Here is a 22,421-nt window from a genome sequence, read left to right as displayed (position 1 = left end):
ACACTAGAGCAAAGTGAGCCTGAAGCAAGTTACTGTTATGGTTTGGAATGGAGGGAAAGCAAAGGTGAGAGACATAAGTAAAATCAGAGTGTCTAGGAAAAAGTAAAGGGAAGATAGCCTAAAACTTCTAGGAAATCTCCACCAATGAAGCCAAGGAAAAAAAATGCCTCTATTATTCTGTGAGCAACAAACCAAACTGGGTTGGGGGTCTCAGACAATTCATTCATATGATTGCAAAGACAGACAGAAACTCCAGGATTGGAGAGGGCTCCCAGATTGGAGAAGGTGCAGGTCAGGCTGAGGGACCCCCCCCCCCACCCACTCTCCCCACTTCCCCACCCCCACAATCCCCGTGCACAAATCTTCGTGCACCGGGCCCCTAGTCTTCTATATAATGATATGCCTTGAAGTAAGTGTGTTTTGAGTTCTGTGATGTTTGAATTTTCATACTACCTGAAACCTATATCATCCCGGATAGTGAGATTTTCTACAGCTATAATTAAATAGATAAAGGTGATGCCCACTATTTAAGGCAAGGGCTCCAGCCACAGGTTCCCAGCCAAGATGTCTATCCGGGAAAAGGTTTAAACACTGCTGGTTTAAATTCCCTGGATCATTTTCCAGTTATCTCCCAGATCATCAGGAGAGAGTCCTGAGAATTGGGGTACATGCTTTCCTTTCCACTTCTATTTCCAGCTACCTCAGACAAAGGTTGTTGCTCTTCCCTATAAAAGTACAAAATAGCAAAGGGTCTGTAGGCTTCCTCCCAAATCCTCCAGTTACTCAAGAAAATGCACAGCTGGCCTCTTTAGGGTTCCTAAAACTTTGGACACATAGTAACAGGATCAGGGAGGGAAACAGAGCTTTTGGGGCTCCTTCCTCTTCTTTCACTTAGATCCTGAAGGGAAACATAAAATAGGCACTTCCCCATTAGGGCTTTAGGTATCAAAATAAATGAGTCTTTTCTTTTTCCCTCATGTACAGGTGCATACACTGTTTGGTGTTCTCAACTCCAGAGAGGGCCTAAGACAGTTCCTCTGTGATGGTGGAGGTGGCCAGGGAGGGGTGGCTCTTCCTCCTGTCCTCTTCCTCTTCCCCCTTCCGGTCCTGCTGCAGAAGCCCCAGCCCTAGGTGAACTGAGAATGGGGATGGGGCAGGAGGTGTGGTCGCAGGTAAAAGAAAGGCCAGGTTCTCAAGAAGCAGAGGTCTTGTGCTATCCTGGCAAATGGGCCTCAAAGTCAGTGAAAGCCCAGCATCGTATATGCTGCTTACAAATTCAGTTGTTCTTCGTCAAATTGTAAGCAGCAATATTTTTAAAAATACATACATTTACAATATATAAAGCCTAATGATCATCTTCACAGATTTTCCCCCTCAGCATCTCTTTCTCCAAGTGAAGAGATGTGCAAGTTTTTTAGGAATGCACCTAAATTTTTCAGTTTCCTATTTGATTTGGCAGCATAAATACCAATTCCTTCCCCTCCTTCTTTTTTTCAAAGTATCTGCCCTGATCTATCTTTTTGTGTGTCCTCCTCTCCTCTTCCTCCTCCTTCTCCTTCTCCTTCTCCTCTATCCCTCTCTCCCTCTCATATTCTCTACTACTCTTTATTCTTTTTTCTGGCATCTTTTATCTACATTAATAGATTACCTAAAATTCTCCATTTCACTTTCTTAATGAAACTTTAACATAATTTTCATAGGGTAATTTTGCACTAATCTTAGGCATATGAATTTGACCTAACAAACTTACCTAATGTAGGTATAAACTCAATGATTTGACAGATAGATACGTAGATTATACTAGTTCTCTTCATTTTTTGCACATAGAAGCATATGCTCAAAATAATTTTTCTTCAGAATTTTGAAGATATTTGTCCAATATCTTCTCTCCTGCACCATTGCAGCAATGTCTATCTATATCAATCTCATTTCTTTATATGCAGATGTGGAAGCTTTTTAAATTTTATTTTTTATCATTAGAACCTTGAACTTCTACCTGTTTCACCTTTTGAAAAATTCATCCTGGTCACTACTAACTGAGCTCTTGCAATCTGAGGGCTCGTTCATTCTTCAAGTTTTACATATTTTCTTCTAACATTTAAAACAAGTATTGATTCCGTTCATTTTCTAAGTTATCTCCTTTTGGAATTCTGTTAGATGATTGCCGTATTGCTTGGATTGAACCTCTGTTTCTCTTAAATGTTCTCATATATTCCAAGCTTTGTTTGTGTGTATGTTTGATCTGCCTTTTTTGATATCCCTTCAACCTCATTTTTCATGTTAGTAATTTTCCATGGTTGTATGCATACTTCTGCCTTTCATTTATTTAAAAAGATTTAACAGTCATTTTGTTAGTTTATCATAGGCTCTCCTTACCCTTGACTTCCCTAGGGGCTGAGGATCAAACCTGCAACCCAGCCATGCCCATGACCGGGAATCGAACCTTTGACCATTTGCTGTGCAGGCTGTCGCTCTATCCACTGAGCCAGGGCTATTTTCATTCTTAATATGTGCTTTTTTTCCGGATCAGCATTCACCTTCTGCACATTTTCCTCCTGTGGAAGTTTTGTAGATTTTTAAAAGCTTCCTGTATCTTTTTTCAAGCTGAGGTTTTCCTCTATTCTTATCAAACCATTCTTGCTTGCCTTTTATCTTCCAGGAACATTCAGCAGTTCTCTTCCACTAATGGAAATGTTTAGTGGTTTCTAGATCTACTCTTTGAAAAAGGTATCTCTTTTAACACTTTGAGTGATTTGCAGGGAGACCCGAAAGTGGTATATATAATTCGCTATCTTGATCCAACTCCCCTGTGCTAATTCTTCAGTAGGATTTGTTTCTTTCAAACAGTATTTTTCCTTATTGTAAAAGCAATATTAATCTTTACTAGAAGCTTAGAAAATATAGACAAGCAAGGTAAATTATGACTATTTCTATGGATCCAACTAAAATTTTATTATTTCATTAAATATACAATAAATTTCATTTTCAATGGAGTGCTGACCATAAAGGAATAGAATATTTAACCCTTGTTTTGGTACAGCCATTATATACTAAATCACAAATACTAAGTCAACCTTTGGATACATAACACAAGGTCTACAGTCTTATTCATCACAAACAGAATTCTAGTGCCTAGATACATTTTTATAATATTCAGGAGATGTGAACCAAATATTTCTTTCAGTAACATTTAATTGAGAAAAATAGTCAGTCTAATTTATTCCCACTTTCATAATTGATAAACAACTGTTAAAGGTGATACTGACTTATAATTGACTATATAAATGTGGTCATACATTCTGTTCTAAATAACGTCTATACATATACACATTTGATTGCATGTAACTGAAAATACAAGAAAGCATGAGTTATAAAAGTATAGATTTGTTTTTCTCTCTTTAAGAAGCTAAAGGTAGATGATTCTTTTTCTTAGCATTTATCTAGCTTCCTTCTACATTTCTATTTGTGTTTCATATGTGGCCTTCATCCTTTTGTTTACAAGTTGGTTTGGCCACACCATGTTAGTGTTCCTGACAGTTCCTGGAACTTAGACCGACTGCTTCTGTCCCTCTGACCTTGCTTTCCTGGAAATCTGATGTGGTAGAATTCCATTTACCACCTGTAAATTTGCCCAGAACTGTTATATGATCATCTTTAGTTGCAAGGGAGCCTGGGAAATCAAATTATTTTTAGTTGGGCAAAAAAGTTCCTGAAAAAAAAAAATCAGAATTCTGTTAAGGGAGATAACCGCCTAGATTTGGGGTGGGCAGTTGACAGTATCTGGTTTCCACAGAGAGACCAGTGTCTATCATCATCCTGACAGGTACGAGTTGATCATGGCGAAATGCAATGATCAGTGCAAGGCCGTCATATGTATGTATAGCTCCACAAATATGTAGGAACATACACATATTATGCAAAACACATAACTAAATGCACAATGACATTTGGGAGAATATGCCTGAATAAAAATGCACTCTCATTTTTTTCAATAGCCAGATGATTTTTGTTGTATCCCAACTCCTCTTTCGGATGCGACCCTGGATGAGGAAGGGATATCAGTAATTCCCTCCAGAAATGGTCTACTGGTAACATAAGCAAGGGGATTTAAGAGTAAGCAGTTTAGAAAACAGTAATTATTTCAATGCAATCAGGAACATTTGAGAAAAATGCTTGCTTGTAACAAGAAAAAGAAGACTCTTAAACTCAGGAATGAATAATTAACCAGTTAAAACAGCCGTGGGCAAACTACGGCCCGCGGGCCTGATTTTGAAATGAATAAAACTAAAAAAAAAAAAGAGACCATACCCTTTTATGTAATGATGTTTACTTTGAATTTATATTAGTTCACACAAACACTCCATCCATGCTTTTGTTCTGGCCCTCAGGTCCAGTTTAAGAACCCATTGTGGCCCTCGAGTCAAAAAGTTTGCCCACCCCTGAGTTAAAACCACAAATACTATATGGCCTACCTGCACCTACAACATCAAAAACAGCTGCAGCTACAGCCACAGCCATAAAGCAAAATGGGGAGTAGGTCATCAGCTAAAATTTTGTTTTCTTTGCTGCGCGCACAATGGGAAATCTTGCACTACCCTCCATGTAGCTTTCAATATTAATTGGTAATTCTCACCGTAAGACATATTTTGACATTTCAGTTATTTTCTAAATGTAAATATTTGGTATGGGGGGATGGGACTAGCACAATAGCATCTTAAACATATTGTAGTAAGTGGGGAAAGGTACAAGGTGCACTCTCTGGCACAGGAGGTAGATAGTTGTCATTGTGTCACAGGGCGGGAGATATTTCATTAGAGCACTCCTTATTCATATTAGTAGAGTTTCAAAGAGAGCTCACCTGAGTTTACTGTCAGAAAGCTATCTCAGTAGAAGGCTTTATTTTTGTGAGGTGAATCCATGCCATGATCTGTACCACTTGGCATGAAGCTGGTCCTCTTATTGAAGCGGTGGGCCCCGAGTAGGAAAAGTGGGAGGTCATGGGTTTACTGATATCTTTCTCCACTTGGACTCATGGCTGCAGAAAATTTGCAGTGGGAGACTTACCTCTTCTACTTCAATATGATTTCTTCTCACTAGTTCTGCTTTTCTCCCTTCCTAGCAGAAGAAGGGGGATTCTTTACTATTCTTTGAATAATCCCTATACCACCTCTGATCTGATGAAAATGACAATAATGATGCTTAGTCTCTACAGTTTATTTTCATCTTCTGCATATTTTGCACGGGGCACTCACTCATGGTTACTCCTGGTCCCTTCTGAAATTCTGCTGTAGGGTTTGCATGTGGCCAGTTTGTGTTCTGGCTGCCCTCTGTGACTGAGAGTAAGCCAGGGTCTGGAGGTGGAGTCTGGGTGATTGCAGCTGTGAACAATCCTTTTTTGTAGAAGTTGTCTCTGATTTTTTTTCTTACTGTATTTCTCATGAGAGTGCTAACTCTTTCCAGTCAGAGGTTTTCCGTTTTCTGTTGGGCTGGAAGAAGGTGTCCTCTGGTTTCATGCTGTGCCCATAGTGCAAGGAGTCCCGGATACCTCACTTCCAACCAGGAACCTGCCTCAGGGTTATTTGTTCTTCTCTGACTGCCCCATTTTCCTTCACAGCAGCCGCTGCCTCTCCCCTCTGCCAGAGGAGGAGCAGGGTAGACACTGATGTGTTTCCAAATAACAGGTTTCTAGGAGACTTTACCCCTAACTCTCCCTACATTTTTGATTGTCTCCTCTGCACCTCATAGGTGAGGGAGGGGTTCCTGCCCTGATAATAGGCTAATAGAGGTGGTTGAACACATGACACCTGACACTGGACAGATAAGATGGACAGCATCTTATTAGTCACCTAGTCTCACAGCCCGGGGGAGGAGGACACCACACACCACCCACAGCCACACGTGGAGCACCTGGAGCAGAGTGAACAAGAAGGGCTGCAGGAGGCAGGCTTAGTAGTAACGAGAGTGAGGTGATGCCTGGTTCCCATGGGAGGATGTGATTGGCTTGTTTGTATAATTTTACAGCTGGCAAGGAACTGAAACCCCCGACTCAGGGATAACGAGGAACTATGTCTGGTAACCTGGATAAGGGTCTTTGTCTGGCTGGGGTGCCTTATCTGGGGGAGCAGAATGGGAGGGGAAGTTGTGGTTAGGCCACTTATGGCCTCCCTGAGTTTTCCAGTGGTCAAGTCAACACTTAACAGTGGTCCTTGTGTTAGGCCTTACGATGCACTGACACCCCCACACCGAGCCATGGACTCTCATAAGTAGTGTGGATTTATTTTATTTCTTTTCATTTTCATCACTTTTATTTTATCACTTTTATTTCAATTTCTTAAAGATTTTATCCCCTTTTAAAGGTTAATCAAGGGGCCGATGTAGTGCCAAACACATGAAGAAACTTCTCACTGAAATGGAAGAGAACATTTAGATTTCACTCCAGCCACACCCCGAACTGCTCACAAGTTTATAGAATGACAAAGCAAGTACAACTGACCCTTGAAGATATAAGTGAACCGAGCAGTTCAAACTCCTGTTGTAAAGGGTCAGTCTTTCTCACAGGAGGAGGAGAGATAGCATCACAGAATGACTACAGAGAATAGTAGAAGTGTTAATTTGCATAATCACATATATTACAAAATGTTACATCTTCTTAGCAGATTGTACCTTTTTTTTCGAAATAAGAATTTATTGAATGATAATGCAGTTACAGATATTGCAGCAAGAATAACCAGAGACAGCTAGTAAGAGCACAAAAGTACGGAGTTAATCTCTGTCCTAACATGTGGTCTATCTTTGTAAATGGTCCTATGCACTTGAGAAGAATGCGTATTCTGCTGCTTTGGGGTGAAATGTTCTATAAATGTCAATTAAATCCATCTGATCCAGTGTGTCCTTTAGGGTCACTGTTTCCTTGTTAAGTTTTTGTCTGGAAGATCTAGCCAGTAAAGCGGGTGTTAAAGTCCCCTACAATGACTGTATTGTTGTCCATCTCTCCATTAAAGCCTTCTATATATATTTATATATTTTATATATTTAGGTGCTCCTATATTGGGTGCATATATGTTTACCAGGGTTATATCTTCTTGTTGGATCGATCTCTTTAGTATTATGTAGTGACCCTTGTTGTCTCTTGTGATGGCCTTAATTTTAAAGTCTATTTTGTCCAATATGAGTATTGCTACTCCAGCTTTTTTTTCTTTTCCATTTGCATGGAACAAATTTTTTCCATCTCTTCATTCTCATCCTATATGTGTCTTTTGTTCTGAGGTGGGTCTCTTGTAGACAGCATATAGTTGGGTCATGTTTTTTTATCCATTCAGCTACCCTATGCCTTTTGATTGGAGCATTTAATCTGTTTACATTTAGGTTTATTATTGATAGGTCCTTATTTATTGCCATTTTAATTCTGTATGGCTAGGTTTCTCTCTCTGTTTCTTCTTTTCATTATAGCAGTCTCTTTAGCATTTCTTGTAAATGCTTTCTTGGTGGTGATGTACTCCTTTAGCCTTGTGTGTGTGTGTGTGTGTGTGTGTGTGTGTGTGTGTGTGTGTCTGGGAAGCTCTTTATTATCAGTTGTCAGCCTTATGGGAACTCCTTTGTACATAACAGTTTGCTTTTCTCTTGATACCTTTAAGATTCTTTCATTGTCTTTAACTTTTGGCATTTTAATTATGATGTGTCTGGGCATGGGCCTGTTTGGGTTCTTCTTGCTTGGGGTTCTCTGTGCCTCCTGAACTTGTGTGACTTTTTCCTTTACCAGGTTAGGGAAGTTTTCTGCCATTATTTCTTCAAACACATTCTCTATCCTTTTCTCCCTTTCTGCCTCTTCTGGCCCACCTGCTATTCGAATATTGTTACGTTTCACATTGTCCCATAGCTCCCTTAAGCTGTCCTCCTGTTTTTTAATTGTTTTTTTTCTTTTGGATTCTCTGATTGAGTGATTTTTTTCAACCCTATCTTCTAATTTGCTGATTTGTTCCTCCACTTCCCCTAATCTGCTGTGTATTCCTTCCAATGTGTTCTTTATTTGTGTTATGTCATTCTTTATCTCAGACTGTTCTTTTGTTACTATATCATTTTTCATTCTATTGAGCATCTTTACCATCATTACTCTGAACTCTGTTACAGATAAATTTTTTTATCTCTGCTTCATTTATCTCTTCTTCTGGAGAATTCTCTAGTTCTTTCATTTGGGGATGGTTTCTTTGTCTCCTCATTTTGGCTGTCTTTGAGTTTGTGACTGTGTTTTAGGTAGATCCTCTATGCCTCTTAATCTCTAGTGCAGGACAGTGTTAAAGGCTCTCTCTGACTAATTAGATCAGGCAAAGAGTCAAAGCCTCCAGAGACCACCTCTGCCTATAGCATTCCACTTGAATTGCCCCCCAGGCCATCATCCTCACGTGTGTCAGAGTTTTTTCAACAGGGTAGGGCAGTTGCTTCTGCTTGAGGCTAATTGTTATTTTTAGTCCCTTAAGTGGCCTCAGGGCAAGATTTTTTCCAATAGGGTGGTCAACTGTCTTCCCCCAAGGCAAGACAAATGTCTTTGTGGGAAATATGTCCTCCTTTGCTGCATGTGGGAATGACTCAGCCTAGGAAACTGGGGGTGTCTGCCTTCTGAGCTCTAACCCCAAGTCCCCAATCCTGGCTTCAGTCCACTCTGCCCTCCTCTTCAGAGCAGAAGGTGGGCGGCTCCACAGGGAATTTTGTGTGTTGGCCCTTTAAGAGGGTATCTGAATGTTCAGTTGTGACTCCCTGGCAGACAGCAACCCTGCTGCTTTTCATAGCCAGATGTTATGTGGGTACCCTTCTCAGTTGTGGTCCTCTCTGCTGGGGGGTCAAACTTGGGGATTAGATCCCAGAGTTCTCAGTGGCAACCCCCCACAGCTGAGATATTTCTCTGGAACTTCAGTTGCTGTATCTATGCGGGTTCTACTTTAGGTCTCAGGTATCAGGGCTCTCTCCTGAGAGTCTTCTGTTGATTATTCTGGAAGTTTTTCTGTATTTTAGTTGTAATTCCAGTTTGTTTCTGCGAGCATGTCCGTGCAGCATTCACTTACTCTGTCACTATTTCCTCCAGATTGCACCTTTTATTCTTTCAACATATCTGGCAAGAAATATCTCTGGATACTAAAATTTCATATCTACAAAGCTTAAATCCTAACTTGATGAGTATCAAAATGCTAGGACTTAAATCAGTTTCTTTAAGATATTTGTAAATATTAATCTATTTTCTTTTACATATAATGTTACTGTTGAGAAGTCTGATGCCTCTCTAAATCTTATTCCAGTGTTTATATCCTGCTTTCATTTTCATATTTCTGGAAGTTTTTTAGGTTTATCATTTTTGTTAGAGACTTGGACTGTCATCAGAATATGAAATAATTTTTTTTTCATTCTTATCAGTACTCAGCTTTTTTTGTTTCTGAAAAATGTTCCTTTCAGTTCTGAACATTCTATTCCCATCATTTTTCTATTTTATTTTTCTCATTTTCTCTATTTTTCATTTCATTGCTTGCATTAAACTCATATCTCTTAAGATTTCTTTTACATTTTACATGTCTTTTTTTCCTGTTTGTTTTGTATGCTAACAACAAAGATTTTGTCTACATCATTCTGTAGATCCCTAATTCTAATATTTGTCCTGAGTGGTTATAATTTAACTGCTATTAATTTTTAAATTGAATTATTTGTTAATTCAAAAGAACTCTTCATTTTTTACTGATTTCCCCTTTATTATTATAGTTAATTCCTGATTTATGGATACAATAGCCTCTCAAATCTCTCTGAAATTTTTAAATCATTATAAGCTGCCTTCTCTTCTCTCCATTATCTCTTTCTCCCAGAGTGTTTATCACTATATGTCTTTTCAGGATATTAATTTTCTCCATGGCCGACTTTTTAATGTTGATTTTCTCCAATGACTGGTGACCTTTGGTGATTAGTTTATATTTATTAATGAACTGGGTTGATTAATTAATGAGTTAGGGTATGTCACTGCTATATGATTTCCTGTCATTGTATAGCTATTTTCCCAATTAACTCTTTTTTGAATAATAGGGAAAACTTTGGGTCCTGTATAAGTCAATCAAGTGTGAGAACTGTGCATGATGGAAGTGAACTTAACAGCACACATGCATTAGTACACACAGACACATACTGCATACACACATACACATATATACACCTCTCTCGCACACACACACAAACATACATCTTTAGTGCCAAAGGGAGAACAGTGAATGACTTCATTTTCTCTCCTAGACAAAGCTGATGTTTTCCTTTTATTTTCCCATCCATGTCTTTTGTGGAGGTTCCGAGTGACCTGATTAAATGAAAGTCTTCTTTGGTCCCAGCACTGGACATCTTACCAAGGCAGGTGGCTCACTTCATTCAGGGTGTCTTCCTTGGGTTCATACATAGCTGCTGCCTGCTGTTCAGTACAAAGGGGCTGCTGGGAGGTGAGGCTGGCCCCTCTGTTCAGAAAACACTTTACAGTAAGTTATCCTGGCCATTACCCTGGGGCCCCTTACTGCCCTTTAAAATTTTCACTCTGAGCTTTGTTGTTTGTTTGTCTATTTGCTTTTTGTGGATATGTTCTTTCCTTGCCAGCAAGGTTGTCTTATGCTGTTGTTAATCTGAGAATTTCTGTACAGTTATGTAATACATTACTTACTTTTTACTTTCCACTCTCTCTGATTTTGAGTGATTGGGAGTGGTGCGCCCTCAGTCCTCCATCCTCACCTAAGTTTTCTTGTAGTGCCTCCTTAGCATTGTTCCCACTTCAATATAGGTATGTGTTTTTGTTATTAATGCAATACATATACTCTTGTAGAAAGAAAATACAGAGAAGCAAGATGAAACATAAAAGTTTCTAAGGTCTCATGTAAAACTTCATGGTTTTATTAATATCTTTTATATTTAATTTTGCAAAAGTTGGCTTTAGTCAGGGAATAGAATATTTTCATATTATTTCGGGGAATGCCATTGTATTGCAAATGCTGTTAAAAATCTTAGAGCATAAGCAAGAGACCTACAAAGCAGCCCATGACTGTCAGAATAGGCTCCACATACGCTTCCTGCTTAATGAAAACCAGAGCATTTCCAGTGTCTGTGACTGACGATGAAATATTTGTTTAGGTCATATGTGCTTGTGAGATAATCTAATGCATTTTCAATCTTATAAATGAAAAAACTGCCTATTCTTGCTATTCATTTATAAATCATTGCAAATATAGTCATGATGTCTGATATTAAAGCAGCATAATTTTATCACTAAGTTGCATGACTTATACCTAAAATTAGAAGTTCATTTTCCTTACAAAATAAGAAATCTGTAGTTCTGAAGTTTCCCAAGGATCTGCCCTTTATTTCATTCATTTCAAACACAAATCGGTGTTTCCTTTCCATCTGAGAACCGTTTTGTCTCTTCAGTTTTTGGACATTGTGTTCTGTTATGTCTTCATTTTCCCCCCATTTTCTGTGCCCCACCCCTCTAGAACACAGATTAAATGGTTGTTACTTTGCTTGAATTAGATTTCAATATCTCACAATTTTTTATCATGTTAGTTTATTTGCTTTGTGTTCTAGATTTCTTCTTTATATTCAAATTAGTAATATTTTTCTTGGTTGTTATTGTATTATTTTTAGCTGGTCTCAAACTTTTTATAAATTTTAGCAAGATTATTCTTATTTCCCAAGAACAACTTTTTTCTCTCTGATATACTCATTAATATAGGTAGGCATGGGTTCTTAACTCATAGCAGTGATCCATAAATCACCGTGAATTCAGTTATTGTAAGGAATCAAATTATTCTGATGTGTTCTTTTTATTGAGGTATAATTCACAAACAATAACTGCATACACTTTAGGTATATAATGAAGTTGTTTTAACAATTGTTTGCACCCAAGCAACCACAATCAGCCAAAATATTGAACATTTCTATCCTCCAGAAATTTCCCTCAGACCCTTTCCAGCCTATTGTCTTCCCACTCCTGTAGAGGCGAGCTGGTTATGATTTCTGATACCTTAAGTTGGTCTCACCTTTCATATAAATGGAATTATTATCATAATAGACACTTTTGCATCTGGATTCTTTTACTCAGAATAATTTTCAGATTCATCCATTTGTTGCTTGTATTAGAAGTTTGGTATTATTATTATTACTAATAATATTTAATGCATAAATATACTACCTGTTGATGGACATTTGGGTTGTTTCCAGGTTTAAGCTATTATGAGTAATGCTTCCATGAATATTCATGTAATATGAAGGTTTGTATATTCTCATTTCTCTTGGGTAAAGGTGCAACATAATTCATATTTTTGGCAAACACTAATACCCACAGCCCCATCACTCATAGCTCTTAAAATCAACAAGGACTAATTTAATAAATAAAAAATAACTAAATTCTATCGTTTTTTAAACAACAAATACTAGGTGGTTTTTTTATGTGTATCCTAAGTGGAGGATGTTCTCAACTAAACTTTGGTCCTTGTGCTTGAGCTCATAAAGAAAAATAACAGACTGCCATGTAAATATTTTTCTCAGCATTTCAGTATCAACTAGATATAAATATTTAGTTTTCTCTAGTTATGTTCCAAATGTAAACATCTGTGTAGAGAACATGTTAGGTTCTGGAATGTTAGGCAATAAGTGGTGCAAACAGTGAAATGTCTGCCTGCGTGTGGATACCGTCTGGTCAGGGTCGTGTACATGTCTCCTCAGATGGCAGCAAGTATCCTCAGGTTTTAGGATTGGCCTCCAGGGCAGTGAGAACTTCTGATCAAGACTATGGATCCTGGTTGTTTTCTCCTGTTCAGCTCCCAGTCCCTCCCCCATAGCCCTGTGTATCAGAACCCTGTCACTGCAAGAAAGTGAGATGATCCACCAAATACATCATCCATGAAAACATAGGGTGGAAAGGGTTCTCCAAGGCATAAGATACCAGCACACTTTCAGGTGGAATTACAGCTCTCCAGGCCCCTACCGTTCTCTGCGAGTTAATTGGTTTATGATTGATTAGTGTAGGAAGGGAGAAGGAGAGAGAGAGAAACATCAATAATGAGAGAGAATCACTGATCAGCTGCCTCCTGCATGCCCCCCTACTGGGGATCAAGCCTGCAACCTGGGCATGTGCCCTGACCAGGAATCGAACTGGTGACCTGGTTCATAGGTTGACACCCAACCACTGAGCCATGCTGGCCCGGCCCATTTTCTCTTTTTTTCCAATTTATTTTTATCTAAAAATTTCTATCAGTTGATATCCTACAGAATTCTTTACTGGTTTAAAGTGCTATTAAATATCTGTTCCTTTAAAAAAATATATGTTTTTGCTCTGGCCAGTGTGGCTTGGTTGGTTGGAGCATCATCCCATGTACCAAAGGGTGCAGGTTAGATTCTCTGTCAGGGCACATACTCAGATTGCAGGTTCTATCCATGGTCAGAGTGTGTGTGAGAGGCAACCAATTGATGTTTCTCTCTCACATCAATGTTTCTCTCTCCCTCTCCCTTCTTTTCTTTCTAAAATCAATGAAAACATATCCTTGGGTGAGGATTTAAGCATAAATATATAGTTTTCTATCATTTTTAGTGACTTGAGGTGGGAGGGGATATAGTGATTGTCAAGTCACCATCTTGACTTGAATTTCTTTAGTCTTATGCTTTATGTGTTTTGTTTTTTTAACAAGTGTCTTGTTCATTTTGCAAAATAATGCATACCTTCTATAGAAAATTTAGAAAATACAGTCAGGCAAGATGACTGACAGTTTTTTAAAAAGACAAAACTATATGTTTCATAAGTATAATGTATATCCAACTTTGTAATAGGAAAGAATATTCAGGTCTTAAATTTCAGTGAAGCCACTGTACACTGAAGCAAAAATTTCTTTGTCCCAGCTTTATAAATTAAAAACAACTTGATACTATTGCTACTGAATTTTAATCTCTGAAAAAGGTTGTTTTAGAGTCTGTTAAAAAAATGAGATGAGTTAAGTTTGTGTTTGGCTGCATGTAATAGAAAATGAAGAGTTGTTTTGCCTCACACAAAGGGACGTGGGCCAAGTGTGACAGAAGCTACATGATGCCCCTTAGCAGAGACCAACCTCAGGTGACCTTCTGGCATTCTTCCCTGTGGCCATTGTCCTTACTCATACAAGATGCTTGGCAGTTCCAGGCTTTCATCCATGTGCTGTCATGAGCGTTCACAAGCTGACCTTGGTCTTTTGTTCAGGAAAGCCCTAGCTTTTCTGGAAGCACTCTTGGTAAATTGCCCTTTCACCTCATTGGCCACACTTGTCACATGATTGCTCTTAGCTGTAAAAGAACCTGGTGATCAAGGTCTGTAGTTTAATACTCGAATCCCTGGAACAAAACCAAGATATTGCTAAGGAAAATAGAGCTTGTGGTAGGCAACAGAAGTGTTTGCCACAGAGGCCAGTGTCGGAGTGTGTTTAGGTGGCTGCAGTAATGAACGCTGAAGGGCTGGATGCAATTGTTTGGGCTCAGGCAGTTGTAACTTCATAGATTGCCACACATATCCAGCCTTGTACATAGTGGAATGCACAGACACATTAGAAAGTACTTGCCCGAATAAGAATGCACTTTCGTTTCTCCATTTAGCCAGATGCTGCTTCTCTCAACAGTACTACCTTGTCAGATGGGTCCCAGGATGAAGAAGGGAAGTTTGCACTTCCCAGGAGTGGCTCTGTGGTAAGTCATCGCATGCCAAGACAATTGCATGTCAGGGCAAAATTGCCAGTTCAAGGCAAAAAGAAGCAGTTTCTTCAAAATAGATATGGAAAACTGTAAATAAGTTTGCAAGAACACCACAGCTGCCAGTAGACCCAGGAACCTTGAAATAATTAGGAGGAAGGAGACTCAAAACTGAGGAGTGAATATATTTCAGTTTAAAAGAGGACTTCATAAATTAATACCACTGCAGCCAGAAACCAAAGGGTATTCTTTACATCTGTCAAGCATGAAGGAATTTTATTAACTTTGGTCCTTTTAGCTGAATTCACACACATGATCTAGCTTAATTCTGCCATCTTAATACAGAAGTCCCTTTAATTGCAGAATAAGGTAAAACTCCTTATCCTTGTTGAAGTTTTTCCACTGTTGCCTCCCTTTCCAGCCTTAGCTCTCAGGACTCACCCATGCAAACCCTCTGCTCCATACACACTCACTCACTTGGCCTTGAGTAACAGAACCTGTACTTTTCTTTGTTAAAACTCTCATCATTCCCCCTCTCCCCCTTCACTGGTATCTCCGTGCAGATGCTCTGGCGGGGGTGATACAATGGACCAGAAGGAGTGAGAGTTCCTGTTAGAGGAGGCAGTGGTTCTCTGATGGCAAGTTGATGGACAGAAATAGCACTTCAGACAGACGGAGGAGGCACATTCAGGTGCCCCTGCAGGACAATAGTTTCTCCTCTGATGACCATTTTGAGACACCGTATGGTTGACATTCACATGCATGACACACTCCCAGTATATCCCATTGTTCAGGGAGATAATTGTATTATCCCCATGAAAATTAGCTTTTCTGTTGTTTTTAGATCTTCGGTTATGGAGTTGTTTTGTTTCGTTGTACAGTGATCACATAAGAAACATAAAATAATGTGAGTGACTTTTGTCTAATGAGTAAGTTGTCAGTGACACTACATGTTGGCATAGATAGACTAAGAATGACCCATACTGTCTGAACAACTGGCTATAAATTCAGCCCTTACTTTCCCATTTAAGACCATGTTGGAATGCAAATGAGTATGTCTCATAAAATGAACTCCAGTCCACCATACTTATTAAAACAAAGTAAGCCATTCACAAACTCTGGTAAGTACCAGAAGTAACTAGTTGTGTATACTATGCCTTAATACAGTTGTGCTGTGCGCCTGTGACTGGGGAGTCCTACTTTAGGTTCTTGCCCACCATCCTTCATTCTCTGCCTCAGCTGGTGATACCCAGGTGCCCAAGATCCAGATGTTAGTCTCAGAATCACCTATCCTCTCCCCCTCTACATGCCCATCACCGAGACCTGTGGATTTTATCATTTAAGTAGTTCTAGAGTATTTCTATTCCCCTCTTTTCCTACAACTACTTCCTTAGTTCAGAAACTTATCATTATCTTTCTCTATTGCTGAAATATCTCCTTAAGTCATCTCCTGGATGTTTGTTTATACACCTCAAATTTACCTTTCCAACAGCTTGCACATCTTGCTTAAAGCTCACCATTCTTCCCCCGACCTAGTTAACATGAAAGCTCCTGGCATAGTCTGACCCCTCATTTGCCTCCCTAGCTGACTCTGCCACCCAAGATGTTTTGTATGAGCCTCAACAAAGCATTGCCTGTGGTTCCAGGCACACAACAAGCAGAAATTGAAGTGGGGTGTTTGCACAATTGAGTTGCTAAGAGAGTTGGTTGGAAAAGCCTTGTTTCTGAGGCTTTTCCATGGCAGTTCCATGACCAAAATTTTACTTGAAATCGGACTGATGCTAGTCATGTTCTTTCATTTCTTTATTCTTTCTGATAGCTTCTCCATATCATTGGTTGCTTCATTCATTCATTCATTCATTCATACATTCATTCACTATTTTAAAAATCCTTACTGAGTACATATTTTCTGAAAACAGGATTCTTCTCTGCCTCCCTAGCTGACTCTGCCACCCAAGATGTTTTGTATGAGCCTCAACAAAGCATTGCCTGTGGTTCCAGGCACACAACAAGCAGAAATTGAAGTGGGGTGTTTGCACAATTGAGTTGCTAAGAGAGTTGGTTGGAAAAGCCTTGTTTCTGAGGCTTTTCCATGGCAGTTCCATGACCAAAATTTTACTTGAAATCGGACTGATGCTAGTCATGTTCTTTCATTTCTTTATTCTTTTCTGATAGCTTCTCCATATCATTGTTGCTTCATTCATTCATTCATTCATTCATACATTCATTCACTATTTTAAAAATCCTTACTGAGTACATATTTTCTGAAAACAGGATTCTTGAATATTTGAGAGTGTAAAAGAAATAAATGATTTTTATTGGAATCATTGAGCTTCCTGGGATAGATGACTTAGATTTTGGTTTTATTTTCATTTTGTTTTCTGAAAACTGATTTCATGCTGATAATGACATAAATAAAAGTTTAAGAAAAAAAATCTCTTTGGCACCAGTCTCCAAATGACTGACTTTGACTTTGGTTTGTTACTCAAAATATCTTTACTAAGAAATGTCCAACAATTGGGTATTTGCTAGAGCAGCCCGCAGAGGCCAACTTAACTCTTAATGCACCTGTATTGGAAATCATTCTAGAACATCTTACCAAGAGGTAAATACATTTTGCTTCCCCTGTTTTTGGTTATGGGAGCTACAGGCACTCTAGTTTGGCTCCCCCGTTTTTAGATGGTGGGATTTCCAGTAATTCAGTAAAGTGGTGGCACGGGCTTCAAGGGTCCTGGCATGATGTCTGTGAAGGTAAATCTTACCTGCCTAGATAAGTTCCCTGGGACATTTTACTGTCATCTACAAGACTACAGAGACTCCTAATAATTTGCCACATTGAAATTTATGTTATGGAATGGTATAAAGTAGGTATCCTAACTTTATCTTTTCCAAAGGGATAACCTTAGCTTGACCAGTATTTTTTTAATCTTTCATTTTTTCTACACATCTGAAATGAACCTTTATGATACATGAAATATCTATAAATACAGTGTTTATTTTGATTACTATGACTTTATAGTTTTTTTAATCTATGTTCAACCTCATTATCCTCCATCAAAATTTTCTTTGCTCTTCTTAGAAATGTTTTCTTTCAGATGAACTTAGAATAAGACTATTACTTCCCATTAAAAAAGAAATCTTGTTAGGACTTGACTGAGAATTTTATTGAATTTAAAGATTAATGTCATGGAAAGAATTCACATCTTAAAATATTGTTTCTTATTGAGAAACAATGATTGTGTCTTTCCATTTATTTATGTTATCTGTCCTTTAAAAAAACTTCAAAATTTTCTATCTTACATTTTTTTCTTACACATCTTTTCATTGTTTAATTACTAGGAATTTAATAGTTTTCTTTCATATTTTAAATGGTAGGGTTTTTATGATATCTTCTAGTTTGTTTTTGCAGACATATAAGGAAATTATTTATTTTGTTCTTTTACAAAAGTGTCTCGTATAGCTTCCTTTCTGAAATTTTTTTTTGCTTATAAATTTTCATTTGATTTTATAATTTGCGTAGATATCATCTGAAATACTGAAAATTTTATTTACCCAATTTATTTTTTCTTTTCCTTGTCTGACTGACTGACCACAGTCACTTTAACATTGAATAATATTTATGGAGATCTTTAGGTAAGTTTTTATTTTCTCGTGACATTCTACTAAGTTTCATCATTAACTAGAATACTTATTCTAGATATCTTGCTTTTTATCAGGAATGGAGGTTGAATTTGTAAAATGATTATTCATCATCTATTAAAATGAATATATTATTTTTCTTAAGCAATTCAGAAAATTACAGTGATAGGTTTTTCTAATGAACTGTAATTTTGTTGCTTAAATAAATCCTACTTATGTGTCATATTATTCTTTTATTTTACTACAGAATATGCTTTGCTACTACTTTAGCATTTTTAACCACTAGTCTAATATGTGGTGTTAGTATGTGTGCATGTGTATGTGTGTGTGTGTGTAATTTTTTGTTGTTGTTACCAGAGCTACGCTAATCTTGATACAAATAGGTTGTGAATTTCTAATGTTTTTCAATATTTGGTAGTTATCACTCTATTTTAGAGTGAAAGAATTAATATGTTAATGTATTAATAGTAGCTAACTCTTATATAGTGCTATCTACCAGATACTGTTTCATGTAATTTTATATAGGATAAGTCTTTTACAATTCATAATACCTCTTTGAAATATGTTCTGCTAACATCTTCATTTTACAGATTAGGAGACTTAAGCAATAGGGAGTTCTAGTAACTTGCTTAAAGTCACACAGTAAGTGGCAAAGCCAGAATTAAAATTCAAGCAGTCTGGCTCTAGCATCACTTTTAATAACACCTAGCTATGTCATGATTAGAGTTTATGAACAAAATGTATGACCAAGTACATCAAGAATAACAAATGTTGCTCAATGGTTATTGTTGGCCCAATGTACCAAAGGGTTTCAAGTTAAACTCCTGGTTAAGGGCACATACCTGGGTTGCAGGCTTAATCCTCACCCCGGCCAGGGCATGTGTGAGAGGCAACTAGTCGATGTATCTCTCTCTCATGTTTTTTCTTTCTTTTTCTCTCTCTCTCTCTCTCTCTCTCTCTCTCTCTCTCTTTCTCTCTCTCTCTCTCTTTCTCTCTCTCCCAGCCTCCCTCCCTCCTCCCCTCCCTTCTCCCCTCGGTTCCACTTTCTCTAAAAATCAATGGAAAAATATCCTCTGGTGAGGATTAATAACAACAAAAAAAGAGAATAATAAATACTGTGTCCTGGCCAGTGTGGCTCAGTTGATTGGGGCATTGTCCCATACACCAAAAGGTGACTGGTTTCAATTCCCAGTCAGGGCACATAGGTTGCAGGTTCAATATCCTGTTGTCGGATGTGTGTGGGAGGCAACTGATCGATGTTTGTCTATCACATTGATGTTTCTCTTTCTCTCTCCCTTCCTCTCTCTAAAATCAATTTTAAAAATACTATATTTGTCAAACTCTGTGACATCAAGAATGTAATATCTATGTGTTAGGAAAGATATGAGCAATAAATATTTAAGAGCTAAGAAGCTGCACTTATTTTAACCTTGGCCTAGTTCTCTTTTGAGTAATTGTGTGGGCTGTACAGGCCTGAACTGAATGAAGAAACAAAGGAAATTAGAAGCAGGCCCAAGAATTTCTTTTAATTCTCTTACACTACAGAACATAAATCAGATTGAAATGTAGGTAGACTGTATTGATGGTAAATGCTCTGTGTTCATCTTCCTTGTTTCCCAGTCTATCCTCGAGACTATTCCAGATATACCAGTTCATTCCAATGGATCGGCCAGCCCTGGACAGTCCGTTCAGAATTCCATGAGTGGTGAGTGACACAGCCTCCTGCTGAGCTTAAGCTATGTCTTCTCATTTTTGTGCTGGTGCTCCATAGAGTTAGCAGTGAGTTTCTTAAAGGGAAATGTAGGTGTTATTCTCCCCATGTTGATTCTGTCATTCCAGCATGCAACCCTTCCACCTCCAAACACCCTTATCAGTCCCACCAGACAAAAGTAATAAAGCCAAACTGGGAGCAGAATCTTTTCCTCCTTTGCTACCACCATATCATTTAGAAACCACTCGCTTGGGTAGGGTCTTTGTTTTGGGGCCTCTTTCACAAGTAATCTGGACCTCTTAACAGTTGCAAATAAGCCGGAAGTAGGCCACTGTAATTATGCTTCCCCAATAGCAGCAACATTAGGTCTAGATGGACTTAATTTTAATATCATAATAATATATAGAAATATGCCATGTTTGGACTTCCTCTAGTTATCTGCAAGGCCTTTCATGAGACAAAATCCAAAATTGAAAACATCAATTAAATAGAAAATTTGTTTAGAGGATGATAATAGACATTTATTCATATGGAAGTCTGAGGATACGTTACTGGGTCTGACACCTTTCCCTGAACGTAAACATTCTAACATGCTATGGATTAACTTGTAAATAGTTTGTGCTTATTTTAAAGTAAGTGGTATTGATTGATTAAGTGGCATATTAAATATTCTATATCATTTTTTCTTAGATGATGATTATCGGGTAAAGAACATTCCACCTGAAGCTGAAGAGCTGTCCTTTGAAGTATCTTACTCAGAAATGGTTACAGAAGCTCCAAAAAGAAATAAATGTAAAAAGTCAGATTTTAAGAAAGAAGACTATGTTTTTACTGTAAGTAAAAGCTTTTATCATTATTCCACTAGCCTCCTGTGACTTCTACATGGCACAAACTAGAATTTTTAAAAACTTCATTGGGTGTGCATAGAGATAGGGAGAGGCCAGGCATCATAAACTCGGGGCGTTATTTGCTGCGTAGAGAAACCTGCCTGGCTGTTGCTGGCAGCCCTGGGGTGAGGAAGAGTTGTGAGGGTGTGTGTCCTTGAATATCGTTGTAGAGATGAAATCGGATCTCCACCTGTCTGTGTGCTTTCATGCACTTTGTGTCCTTACTTATAGGTTAATGCAGATTCTAACAGTATACTTACTTATGCCTCTAGAACCACATATCACATGGGAGCATTGCAGAAAGTCATAGTCATAACAACAAGAAATGAAAGCTTATAGGACAGACACTAAAAATTAATCAAAAAACAAAGTCAAGAATTTATAGTTTTATTATGGATGAGCAAGAAGTGCTCCATACCTCATTATCCTGAAAGCCTCATTATGTCTAGGATATTATATCCTGATAGCCCAATACAGGAACTATGTTACACTGATCTGCTTGCTATTCAATAAATGCATTTGAGAAGAGTTCATGATATGGAACCCTGAATTTCTGTGCTGACCAGGGCAGGCAGCATGGTGAGGAGGGCTCAGGTAGTTTCAGAGCTAAAGGAGGGAGTCATCTAGAAACAGGAGGTCTGCCCCAGGAGGCCTGGATCTTTCCCAGACAAGCCTCCCATGATGGAGAGGAAGAAGGAGCAGGGCAAGAACTGAAGACTCGCTGAGTGCCTTCTATGGGCTTGACACTGCACTAGGTATTCACCTGCAATCATCCCTGTGATTGTCCCATTTCTCAGCTGAGAAACAGGCCCAAAGAAGCTAAGTAGCCCATACCCAGTAGATCGCAGAAACAGGATTTGAACCTATGTGTGTTAAACTCCAAAAACCCTCTTGGTCTCTAAGCAGCCTCTGTGGTGAAGGGCACGGGGGCATTCTAGAGCAAGAGAGGGAGTCCAGTGGGACTCTGGTTTCCTGGGGAGTCCCTCAGAATCTTTAGAGAGAGCTGCCCAAGGGAGGACGCTTGCCCCCAGTCCCCTCATCCAAGTGTGTGTCTCCTTCTGAAGTTTTGCACACCCAGGGTACAGAACAGCCTCCCTCCCATGAGGAACTTTGCATAGGGTTTAACATGCAGTAATTGCTCAATAAATGATTGTGGTTGTTGTCTATATTGTTGTTGTTATGTGTTGTTATATGGGGCCTTGGTCTCAGAAAGAAGATAAAATAACTAAACATTTAGTAGCACAAGTTATGCCCCAAAACACATCCTATATTTTGTTGTTTAACTTTTAAATACTTGGAGTTCCAATGAATAATTGGTGATTGAATGAATGAATGAATGAATGAAGTTTTAAAGCCTCAAAGCTGACTACAATGTCTTTCACCATGTATGTCCTTTTTTTTATCCTCACCTGAGGTTATTTTTCCATTGATTTTTAGAGAGAGTGAAAGAGAGAGGAAAAGACTGAGAGAAA

At 38.4% G+C, this 22,421-nt stretch overlaps 1 protein-coding gene across 1 annotated transcript in view; it reads left to right on the top strand.

Moving 5' to 3' along the window:
• ARHGAP28 (Rho GTPase activating protein 28) overlaps positions 1-22,421 on the top strand; it is a 134,959-nt gene that overhangs the window by 79,993 nt on the left and 32,545 nt on the right. Inside the window, 3 exon segments of the mRNA XM_006761825.2 lie at positions 14,620-14,709; positions 19,972-20,056; positions 20,753-20,895. Coding sequence (XP_006761888.1) covers positions 14,620-14,709; positions 19,972-20,056; positions 20,753-20,895 — 318 coding nt within the window.

This window comes from Myotis davidii, unplaced genomic scaffold, assembly GCF_000327345.1.
Source record: "Myotis davidii unplaced genomic scaffold, ASM32734v1 scaffold96, whole genome shotgun sequence".
NCBI lineage: Eukaryota > Metazoa > Chordata > Mammalia > Chiroptera > Vespertilionidae > Myotis > Myotis davidii.
This window is presented reverse-complemented; position numbering and strand designations above follow the sequence as displayed.